Source organism: Carlito syrichta, unplaced genomic scaffold (genome assembly GCF_000164805.1).
Source record: "Carlito syrichta isolate Samal-C Ts95f unplaced genomic scaffold, Tarsius_syrichta-2.0.1 Scaffold302319, whole genome shotgun sequence".
NCBI classification, from domain to species: domain Eukaryota; kingdom Metazoa; phylum Chordata; class Mammalia; order Primates; family Tarsiidae; genus Carlito; species Carlito syrichta.
In genome coordinates, this window is record NW_007246415.1 from 146,256 (window position 1) to 157,749 (window position 11,494).

The 11,494-nt window shown below is 58.6% G+C and overlaps 1 protein-coding gene across 1 annotated transcript in view; it reads left to right on the forward strand.

The window, feature by feature from the left end:
* The window catches only part of BPIFB3 (BPI fold containing family B member 3), a 15,836-nt gene extending 4,342 nt beyond the window's left edge, over nt 1–11,494 (forward strand). Inside the window, 11 exon segments of the mRNA XM_008056317.1 lie at nt 1,214–1,277; nt 3,320–3,380; nt 4,090–4,181; nt 4,282–4,461; nt 5,862–5,915; nt 7,821–7,991; nt 8,774–8,841; nt 9,585–9,627; nt 10,262–10,325; nt 10,856–10,932; nt 11,459–11,494. Coding sequence (XP_008054508.1) covers nt 1,214–1,277; nt 3,320–3,380; nt 4,090–4,181; nt 4,282–4,461; nt 5,862–5,915; nt 7,821–7,991; nt 8,774–8,841; nt 9,585–9,627; nt 10,262–10,325; nt 10,856–10,932; nt 11,459–11,494 — 910 coding nt within the window.

Sequence of the window (11,494 nt, forward strand, 5' to 3'; positions counted from 1 at the left end):
CCAGTCCCCCAGCCCCTGCCCCCTATCTCCCACCTGCTCGCCAGGTTCAACCTGCACAGACTGAGAGCCTCCGGCCCAGCCCACAGCTTGTGCCACCCAGTCCTGGGTGTCCCCCTTGTCTGGCCCAGAGATCCTGCAGTCCCTTCCTCCAGGGGTTACCCGGGGTCCCTCCGTCCGTAGGAGCTCTGGCCCTGCTCTTAGCACATCAGAAACCTGGCTCTGCCTCTGACTTCCCGTGTGACCCCAGGAAAACCCCTTCCCCAGTCTGGGCCTCAGCGCTCCCATCTGTACCATGAGGAACTGGATCTGGTGATCCAGAAGGCACTTTGACACCTGTGTCTTCCTGCCGGGCTGTTCGGGACTGGGCGGCCGTCCTTAACTTGTGTTGGATGGTCACTTCCAAGGGACTTGCCCGAGGTCATACGCAGGCCAGACAGGGATGGAGGTGGGCTGGTCTCTGACTAGGCTCAGGGCGTCTCCCTGCACTCCATACCCTTCCCCAGATGCACCTGCCTCATGCCTGTGTCTCCCCTATCAGTGTCTACACTCTGGCCCAGCCCTAGCCCTCCTCCATCTTTGCTGGGTGGCTCTGAACAGTGAGTGATCATCAGACAGTTCAGCATTGACTCCCAGGAATTGGGAACGGACTTGCCGCCGTCTCCAGAAGGACCCCAATAATGGGAGGCCAGGCAGGGTCTTGGGCTCCTTAAGTTCCATGGCTCCATCCTGCCCCTCCAGGATAGAGGGGCCTTGTCAGGACGGGGTCCAGGGTGGTGCTGATGTCCTGCAGCTGTGCTTCCGTGGTTCCACCCCTCCTCCAGGGCCCCCAAGGCGTCCAGGCAGACCTGAGTCCACACACCCCTCCTCCTCAGGCAGCCCTCACACGTCCACTTACTAACCCATATCTGTTAACCCCCTCTGGGTTCAGTGACAGCCAGATGCTGTTCTGGGCCCAGAAGTCACTTGTCTGCAAGTGTTGGAGGAGACAAAGGGACAGACACTGAGCACAGTTGGACACTAGATATGTGTTTGCTCTCGCTTAACCTGGGCAGCGGCCACTCCCTAAGCGGCCCCCGTGCAGACAGGGTCCCCTGGTGAGGTGTAGCTTGGGTCTCCAGAGCCCCAGCCAGCCCGACCAGGAGTCCCCAGCGCCCACCCTGACCGGCAGAGCTGTTCCAACTGGCAACCACCCTCACTGTCCCTCTCTGCCCAGGTTGCTGCCCACACCGTTCTTTGGGGTTGTGGAACAGACACTCTTCAAGGTGCTGCCGGGACTGGTAAGTGTGGGCCTTGGGCTCACGTGCCCTCCCTGGCTGCGCCTGGCCTCAGAGCTAGGTGAAGCCGGCGCCAGGCAGGATTAGGCCGCACTTCCCTTCCACGCCCCCAGGTAATCCACCTGGCTCCAGCTTCCGCTTGTAGTCCGTGGGTGGGCTGACAGGGTCTTCCCAGACCTCGGCCAAGCAGCCAAGCATGTGGTTCCCGACCGCCAAACCCTGCCCCTGGGTCTGAACCTTTCTCACTTCCTGCTCTGTTTTTACCACTTGTATTATTATTGACTTTGGTTTTCTTTAAAGTAGCTTGAAATTAAAATTGGATCACTTAATGATGACAAACTGAGCCCTGTGCTTAGTGATAACATCTAGAGAACCCCTCCATGTATATATATTTATACATGAGGGCGTCCCAAAAAAGCCCAAAATTTCTTCTCCCACTAGGTGAGTGTTCTAGGAACCCATCAGCATCAGTGTACTGGCTAGTGTTGTTGTGAGAGGCTGTGTTCAGCTTCAATGAATTTTTTTTTTGGTGATTCTTTCAATGCATTTGCCCATTTCATGATGGGTGATTTACGAGTACACCTGTCCACACCACACTGAGTGATCAGCAGTTTTTAACCAAAACCAGCATGATCCCCACGCCCCACCTTCCTTATTCACCCTATCTCACCCCTAGCAGCTTTTCCTTGTTTCCCCGGATGAAAAAAGTCCTCAAAGGGAAACGTTTTGCTGATATGGAAGAGGTGATCAAAAAACAGCAGAAGCACTAAAAGGCATCAAAATTGATGAGTTCAAAAACTGCTTTGAGCAGTGGGAAAAGAGTCTTGATAGGTGTATTGCATCAAACAGAGAGTACTTTGAAGGTTACTGAAGTTTAAACATGTAAGAATAAATATACAATTTTTTAATTGTTCCGGTTTCAGGGGGGTCCCCCTCATGTATATATTCATATGTCATAAATTAAACACATTATGGTTGAAGGATGCATGTCCATGGCCTGCCCTGGTCATTCTGGCTTCCATCAGGGGAAAGAACCCCACTTGAGAAGTCTCATCCGGCCCAAGCCCCATCAGCGAGGGAGAGGGTGGGGGGACCTGCTGGGGTGACACCAGCCCCCAACCCTCGACTCCCTCACGTGTGTCCACGTGAACATCTGGGTGGGTGGCAGACAATGAGGCCTCAGGTCTCCAGGGCAGGTGGCCAGGAGCTGGCTTTCGTGGGACACAAAGAGGATTTTAAAACAAGAGTTCACTGTTGGCATCTAGAAATTGCAGATTTCTCTCAACAATCCAGATTTCCGGTTCCTCTTGCTCAGTCAGCCACCGGCGGCCTGGCCCTCCCCTCCTGCGGGTGGCACGCGGCAGGTGCCGGGCCCTGCACCCCCAGCTCCATCTGGCCTCCTCCTCTCCTCTCTGTGGCTTACCTGACCCCAGAAGCACTGGGGTTTGGGGCCCCGAGGTGACCTGCAGCAACCCGCTCTTGAGTACGCAGACAGACAGGTGGCTTTCCCCTAGAAGGCAGGGCCTGGGACAGGTGGGTGAGAAGGCCCCGCTCCAGTGAGCTCCGACTCGGGATCTGGAAGCTCAGCTGTGGCTCCCTGTACTCATGGGCAGGGCTCTGCCGTAAGCACGTGGTGGTGTGCCCAGTGGAAACACAGATCCAGGTCTGACCAGGTGGAGGGAGGAGGCGGCCCCTCAGGGTCCTGACTACAGGCCTTCTGGTGCCCACCTGAGATGGGGGCTATGACCTAGAAGGGCCGCCTCCGCCCCTTCTACTCACCCGACCGGCTTCTAAAATGTCTCCCCTATACCTCTGCGCTTTGGTGTTTTCTAACGGGGCCCATGTAACCAAGGGAAGCGGGCTTGGGGCCCACTCAGCCCTCTGGCCTGAGCGCCACCCCGGCCCTGCCCCACCTGTGTGTCCCCTGTCCATCTCCATGTCCTGCCCTGCCTCGGCCCCCAGCATCGCGTGGCACATCACAAAGAAACGCAGTTGTCCGCCACAACAAGCCCTTCTTGACTGTCACTTCCATCTCCCCGACGCAGCTGTGCCCCCTGGTGGACGGTGTGCTGGGCGTGGTGAACCAGCTCCTGGGGGCTGTGCTGGGTAAGTGGGCCCACCCTTCCTTCTTGCCCTTGCTCCTGCACCCCACTGCCCCAGAGGTGGGGGCACCCGGGGGAGCCAGAGGGGCTGGAATCCCAGGACCTCGTGCCCGCTCCTCCCATGGACCGGCCGGCACCTTGAGGAAGCCCTGCGGAGGCCCTGGGGCTGAGGCCCGCCCCGCAGGGAGCGGAGACGGCGGAGCCAGCGGCCTCCCTGTGCTGGTGCTGCAGGCCCGTGTGTTTTGAACACCTGGGGTGCGTGCGGCATTGCCAGATGCAGGAGGAAGGAATTAATATTATTTTCTGGTCCGACGAGATGCCCAAGGCCTAGAGAGCTTAAGGAGGGACGCCAAGGCCCATAGCACGGCAGAGGGCAGCCCCTCTGTAGCTCACGGAAGCGCAGGGGCCTTCTGTGTTCATAAGGGGCTTTGGGAAAGGATAAAAAGGCGTCACCCAGAAGCGGAACGAACGCTTGGGCAGGCACGTCCCTGAAGGTGGGGCTGGTAAGACAGGCAGGACAGCAGTGTGTTGGTGGCACCGGCTCTGGAAGTGTGATGTCCCCGGTTGGCATCGCAGTTTCCTTCTCTGTCGAATGGAATGCCCAGGTGAATGCTCAGTAGACAGCGAGGCATCCGGCAGGCACTCAGCACATGGAGTGAGGGCTGTGACAGGGACTGGGCTCACGGGTCCCGGCTTCCTCCCTTCCCTTGCAGGCCTGGTGCCCCTGGGGGCCCTCGGGTCTGTGGAATTCTCGCTGGCCACACTGCCGCTCATCTCCAACCAGTACGTAGAGTTGGACATCAACGTGAGCAACTGGGGGTCCAGGAGGTGGCGGGGTGGTGCCAGAGAAGGCTGGGTGGGGGTGCCGAGCCGAGACCCTCCCCTGCCTTCCCCTTCCCCTGCAGCCTGTCGTGAAGAGCGTGGCCGGTGATGTCATCGACTTCCCCAAGCCCCCCGCCGCTGTCGAGGTGCCGCCCAAGGAGGACCACACGTCCCAGGTGATAGTACCACAGTTCCTCTTCAACACCGTGTTTGGACTCCTGCAGAGCAACGGTGCCCTGGACATAGACATCATCCCTGAGCTGGTGAGTGTGCCCTGGGCGCTGTCCAGGGCAGTGCTGGTGCTGTCTGGTCACATCGTCAGGGCCCAGCCTTGCTGAGTCCTCTCCCCTGTGATAGGAGAGGGTCAGGGTCTAGTGCAAGCACACTCCCTCATTCGCCCACGCCTGCGTCCGAGGGCATTGCTAATCCAAGTGGCCCCTGCCCAGTTCAGTTCAGCCCGAATGGCCCTCTGAGCCTCTCTGGATGTGACACCCCACGAAGGCACTTCCCTTCAGAAGCAGCAGTGAAACCCGATTTCCACACTGTTCCAGATGAACCCTTCTGGGGTCTAAGCCCAATTTCACATTCAAGTGTGAACCGCTAACATTCCCACTGCTTTCCCAAGAGCAGGTTTGAGTTGGAGAAAAGAAAGCTGTGGAACTGTCCCAGAGATCACTTAGACATGTGTTCCGGAAACTCCCTGCTTCCATTCTGTCCGTCTGGTCCCCCCCATGCCCTGGTGGGTCTGGAAGGCCCCGCTCCCAGAAGGTCCCTGCCCTGAAGGCTCCTGGGAAGTGGGGATAGGGCCCCAGCTGGAGGCAGGCGTTTATCAGGAGGTCCAGGGGGCAGTCAGAGCCAGGTCTGTGTGAGAACGTGTGCCTGCAGCCTGTGGACATGGGAGTGTGTGAGTGCGGGGAGAAGGTAGGCACTCAGAGGCCTCACCTGGGCACTGTCTGCACGCTGCTCTGTGTGAACTGGTCTGATCTGAGATGTCGGCAAGTCCAGTTTGGGGGTCTTTAACACCAGGGCCCAGGACACGGGGCCATGATCACTTAGCAGCCTGGCAGGACTATGGTGAACTGAGGATCCTGTCCTCCGACAGCTGCCACTCAGCTGCCCCAAAGGGAGGGAGGTACAGACCCAGGGTGACCAGCTTTTCCAACTTTTTAGCCAGAAACTGAAAGATTTATATAAAATCTCTTAATTTATAAATATTGGAAACAAACTCATAGTTTTGGAAAATACCATTTGTATAGAAGGCAGGAAGGTCTGCGGCCGGATCCTCAGGCCTCCAGATCACAAACTCTGGCTGAGGAGTTGAAAGTTTCTGAAATTAGCTGCCCAGGTTTGACTCCTGGCACTACCGCTTGCCAATCATAGGACCCTGCAGGCAAGAGCCTCAGTATCCCTGCCTGCAGATGGAGACAGTTGTAGCACCCACTTCCTGGACTGTTATAAGGGTGAAATGAGCAAAGGCTATAGACCCTCAGCATATGCTGGCCACGAGTTTAGTGCTCATAGAACACATGTGGGTGTTTAGGGATCTGTGTGTGAACGTGTCAAGGTGGAGTGAGAGTGGTAAAAAAACCTGCTGTGTGTGCTGCGGGTTGCCTGTGCTGTCTCTGTGCTCACGGGCTCCTCTGGTCTTGGGTCTTGGGTCCAGGTTCCCAGCAACATCCCACTAACAACTACAGACCTGGCAGCTTTAGTTCCTGAGGTGAGTGACCCTCTCATGGACCTTGATCACTGTAGCACTCTCTTGATGACTGTGAATGAACTCCAGAATTTTTCTCAACACAGCTCTCCAGGCAACAGCAATTGGACGTTGAGCCCAGATTCTCACTAAAATGTGAATGACTAACACTTTATCCTTTCCTAATAGCAGATTTTGCTTACAGTGTAAAGGGCCAGGGCTTGACTGCCCCGGGGGTCCATTGGGCATCTGTACTGTGGCAGTTGCTTTTCTAGCAGGCAGGAGACAAGACTCTTTCCGGGTTGCTGAGCCTCCTCCCCACCACTGCCTTCATCTCGAGCCTCGTCGTCTCTGACCCTGGAGGAGATACTCGGGGCATAGGTCTTGGAGAGGGAAGAAGAGGGAGGAGGGTCGGAGTCTGACTAGTGGACATGAGCACAGACTTCAAGACCTGGCCTCATTTCCGGCCTTCAGCGGGGCTGGACCTGTCCCACCCAGCCGCGGGAATCCGAGTTCACCCTGAAGTTGAGGTGACGCCCGCAAAGTCCTTATGTGACATCAGGGTCTGACGGGGCTGGAGAGAGGCCGTGAGGGCCTGGGCTTACACCAGAGAAAATGGAGGGCAGGGCAGCAGAGTTTGGGGGGCTCAGAGAATAACTCTGAATCCTCGAAGGTGGTGCCTCAAAGCAGCCTCAGCGAGTGAGGCTGGGGCCTCCGTTTCCCAGAGTCCCTTGGTCACAGACTCCTTGGCCCAAGAGTCTCAGGCGGGACGAGATCGAGGACAGAAGTTGTAAGACGGCAGAGAGGGAGGTGGGGCAGGCAGAGGTGGCTGGGCAGGGGTCGCCGGATGCCCCCTGCCAGGTCTGTCTCTCCGGTGCAGGGAGGCTGGGTTGTCTCAGAGGCCAGAGTCCTTGGTCCCCTCTTGGTGGCCTCACAGCTTCAGAGCCCCCAGCCCAGCGCCCAGGCTGGTCCTGTGGCTTCAAGTTCCATGGACACATGAGGAGGGAGCCGGTGGTTCCTGGCCCTGATAATCCTGCAGTGTAGAGAGGGAGTCTGGGTCCCCGGATCCCAGCACGTGAGTGACTCAAGGCTGTGGTTCTGTGTCCTAAGCTTCCGCTCCCGCAGTTCCCAGCTCTCTCTAATTCCTTACATCGTGATCATGAGACAGACTCTCCCGGCTGTGATCCATGCAGGCAGTCAACTAACATCCAGTAAGCGCCATGCACGGCCAGGCCGCGTGCCAGGACCATGTGTGCCTGCACCTGGCGCTGCACAAGGGCAGACGGTGACAAAAGCCCCTGTGCCTGAGAAGTTGCCACTGGGGGTTGGTCACAGACACTTCGTGGTCAGCAAGGGTGTGAGCAGTGCCTGAGGTGGATTAGGGCGCTGGACTGTGCTCTTAGACAGGTGCTTGGCAAGTCTCTCCAGGGAGGTGGCACTTCAGCAGAGGGCTGACAGGGGTGAGGAAGGACTGCCTGGCTACCCGGGGAGATGCTTCCAGGCACCGGGGACAGAAGCATAAAGGCCTGAGCGTGCCTGGCAGTGGGAGGTGCAGCCTCAGGGCCAGTGAGTTGGTGGAGGTGTGGGGGGCTACAGGGAAGTGGTCAGCCTGGGAGCTGAGAGGGGTGGTGGGGGAAGGGCAGGGGTATATCTCAAGGGCTGGCAGGCGGCATGAGGACTCTGACTCTGTGTGAGACAGGGAGTCTGATGTGGCATTTCCAGAGTCGGCGTCTCCCGCCTGAGCGTCAACCTTGTGGGAGCAAGACCAGGCTCGTCTGGTCCAGGTGGCAACCTCAGTGCCCAGCACGGTGCCAAGGCCCAGGTGGTGCTCAGCCAGTGTGTGTTGACTGACAGACTGACTGACTGACTGCAATCCTGGGGCATCTAAGCTGCCCTCAGGCCCCTGGCTCTGCCCCTGCATTTCTCCAGACCCTGGGGAAATTGCCCCCAGGCCAGCACCTCCTGCTCTCGCTGCGGGTGAAGGAAGCGCCCACGGTCACGCTCCAGAAGAAGAAGGCCACAGTCTCCATCACAGCTAACATCTGTGTGCTGTCTTACGTCCCTCAAGGGACCCCTGAAGCCCTTTTTGGGCTGGATGGGGTGAGTGGCTGAGGGGCGGGTGGGCACGGGGGTCTAAATAAGGCGGGCCCCCTTCAGGCCCAGGTCTGCCTCCCCTTGGTTTCGGGGTGGGAGGCCCTGTGGCACAGCACACTAAGCCCCATTCACCAACGTCTGGGCTGAGCCCCGAGCACGATGGCTCCTGCCTGCTCCCCTCCCACGGTGCCCACGCTGCTTCCCCAGGACCTCCCGCGTGGCTCCCATCTCTGGGCCTGCCCTCCAGCTCCCCAGTCCTCCGCCTCCTGTCTGCTTCTGTCTGGGCGAGGCAGTCCCTCCCCTGCTCACTCTGCCCTGGCCCCGTGGCCAGTGGCTCGAGCCTGACGCCCAGCGCCCTCCCGCCTCACCCTCCACCTCGCCCATCACTGCACCCTGAGCCCAGCCACTCGGGCCTGCCCGGTCCTGCCTCCTGGTTTGCGCAGGGTCCGCCCTGGGGGAGCTGCCCCCTCACTCGGCTGTCCCTCAACTCTCAAGACTCAGCTCAGGCACCGCCCCTCTGGGGAAGCCTCCCCTTCCCACCTGCCAGCTCCTCCCTGAGGAAGCCTCCCCTTCCCATCACCAGCAGGATGGAGGCCAAGAGCTTGCACTCGGGCAGTGCCAGTTGCCCTCAATCTTCAGACTCTGGTTTTGTGCACCAGAGCCCTCAAATCACCTCCCTGGAGCCCAGCTCAGACCTGACCTGCAGGCCTCCGTGAGGGCTAGTGGAGGGGACAGGTAGAAGACTCCCATGGCAGCCTGGCCCTCAGCAGCTTGCTGTGCCCGTGCAGGTCCTGACCCTGAGCACCCGGCTGGCCCCCTCGGCGACCGCGCTGCACGTGGCCCTGGCCCTGGATCGGTAATGTGGGGTCCTGTAATGTGGGGTCCTGCAGTCAGGATCCGGAGGGTCCTGCAGTCAGGGTCCGCCCCCCAGGGCTGACTGCGGCCACAGCTGGCATGGACTACAACCAGGGGCGCTGCCAGGGAGTTCAGCACTCTGCCTGTCCTGAGCCAAGGCACCCAACACTCCGACTCCATTTCAGTGTCCCTGCAGCCCCTCAGGCTACACTGTCTCCTGCATGTCTCCACTGCTGGACTATGGCCGACACTGCCAACCTTGACGTAGGGCCTCACCCACCACCTGGGAGCACCTCCACCTCCTGGCAGCTGCTCATGCCTCAACCCCGCAGTGGGTGGAGACGTGTGCCCAGGCTCCAGCCTTGAGCCTACACTGGGGCCAGCTACAATCCATCAGTGGCTTTAGTGGGCACTTGCTGTATGCAGAGCACTCTGCTCAGTCTGGGAATGGAGCCACTCTTGGAGGGTTCAGCCACTTACCCAGGATCAAATAGCCAGGAGTCAGGCCAGGACTCCAAGACCAGGGAGGCAGAGGTGGTGGTGCGGAGAGGGGGCTGTGAGGTCTCAGGAGGGAGGTCAGGTCCCTCCAGTTGCATTTTATAGACAGAAAAATGAGTCTCTGAGTCAAGGCTGGACAGAGGCAGAGCTGGGCCTGTTTCCCAGTCCTAGAGAATAATGGTGGGGCGGCCAGTGGTGGGACGGGGCGGGGGCAGAGAGCCTCAGTGTCTGTCTTCTCTCCGCCAGGCTCAGCCTCCAGCTGGCTCCACCCTTTGCCCACACCACTGATGTAAGTTCGCAGGAGGGCCAGGAGCTTGGGCGGTGACAAGGGTCTCCAGGTGTGGGTGGAAAGGGTGACCACAGGGCATGGGCCACGTGGCTTCAGGCCCAGCACGCCAGAGAGGGTGAAGGCGAGACAGCGGTCATCTCAGGAACACGAACATCATGGCCTTCTGAGGTCTTGGGACCTCACGCAGCTGTCAACATCTAGAACCTTGCCAGGGTCCAGATTCTGGGACTTCACACAGTGATGAGGTTTCCGAGCTCAGAGAGTTCTGCCTCAGAGCCCCGCAAGCCTGGGTTCTGGGGCTGGGCTGTCACGATGGGCTTGGGTTCCGGAACACCGCAAGGGCCCTAAGTGACGAGAACATCCCCCCTCCTTGGGCACTGCTCCCCCCACGCCCACAGACTCTTCTTCTAGGAAGGCCCTCTTTGCCAGCTTAGGGGGTCTAGGGGAAGCCACCCTGAACTACAGTCTCTCCTGCAGTGTCGCCAGCGGACAGCCCGTTTCCACAGGCCCTGAGGCCATCACGAGCTGCATGCTTGGGCTTGGGGCCCTGGGTCAGCCAGGCTTCCGGGTGCCCTCCCTGGAGGGGTGCTGCCCTGCAGATCCACTGCCCAGCCCCCCGTGTGCTCTGTTGCAGGTGTCACATCTAGAAGAATGGCTTAGTGGCGTGGTGGGCACAGCCTACGTGTCAAAACTCAATGGTATGGCGGCCTCTGCTGTGCTGGGACATGCAGAGTGTCTGACCTTGGGATTGTCCAGTCTGTTGCCCCTCTCCGTTGTTCTGATGGGTCCCCAAGGCCACAGGGGTTGATCCCCACGTGTAGGACGCAGACACCAAAGCTTCCAAACAGCCTCGATCAGCACTCTCATCATGCCAGGCTCGGGGCCCCGAAAGCTGATCTATCCTGGGTCCTGCCCTAAGCTCCCGCAATCCCGTAGAAGACAGTCCCATAAACAAATGACTAGAATACCGTTGGCCCAGAGCATGCAAAGGATTGATGGGACCACTAGGAGGCTTTGCAGAGGGGAGTCACTGACACAAGACAGAAGAGGGACATTTTTGTTTGGGTATAGGACGATAAGTAGGAGTTTGCCAGTAGGAAGCCAAGTCCCTAAGGAGAGCAATGGCTGGCTCAAGGAAAGTGTTGGAATAGGGTCAGCAAGGTCCAAGGGTCCCTAGAGTCTGAGACCCCCCCCAATATCTTTACTTTCAACCATTTTCTCATCACAGCGGCCCTGGACGTTGGAATTCCCTTACCTAAGATCCTCAATGTCAACTTTGCCAGTTCTGTTCTGGAGATCATAGAGGTGAGTTTCCCATGCAGATGTGGCCTATACGATGGAGCCTCAGATTTGCTCCCAGAATCATGGCTCCTTTGGCCCGGGGATAGTTCACACACCTGCTGTCTTTCCCTTATCCTGTGGAAGACGTGACTAATAGACCATGACACTTTTTCTTGCTGAATACTGATATGGCCTCACAGCCCTTTTCACACCAACTTTGGGTCTCGGAGCAGCCCTGGGAGGTGGGTAGAGCAGGGAGTTCTGCATCCATCTCCCAGATGAGGACCGGGGCTGAAGGGGGTCGAACTTCCGGCTCAAGGTCACCTCGTAAATTAGTGGCAGAAATGGCACTTGAGCTGATGTCCCTTGAGCCCTAAAGTCAGAACCTGTCCCCAGGGATGTCATTCGTTTGTCATTCATCTGTGTGTTCATTCATTTATTTAACGAGCGCCTGCAGTGCTGTGGGCATAGTGCAGACCACAGGGCAGATGACTGCAGGGGTGGGTATTGGAGGGACTCAGGCCTCACGGAGAGCAACTGTTCCTTCCAGAATGCCGTCGTGCTGACCGTGGCATCCCGAGGCTGA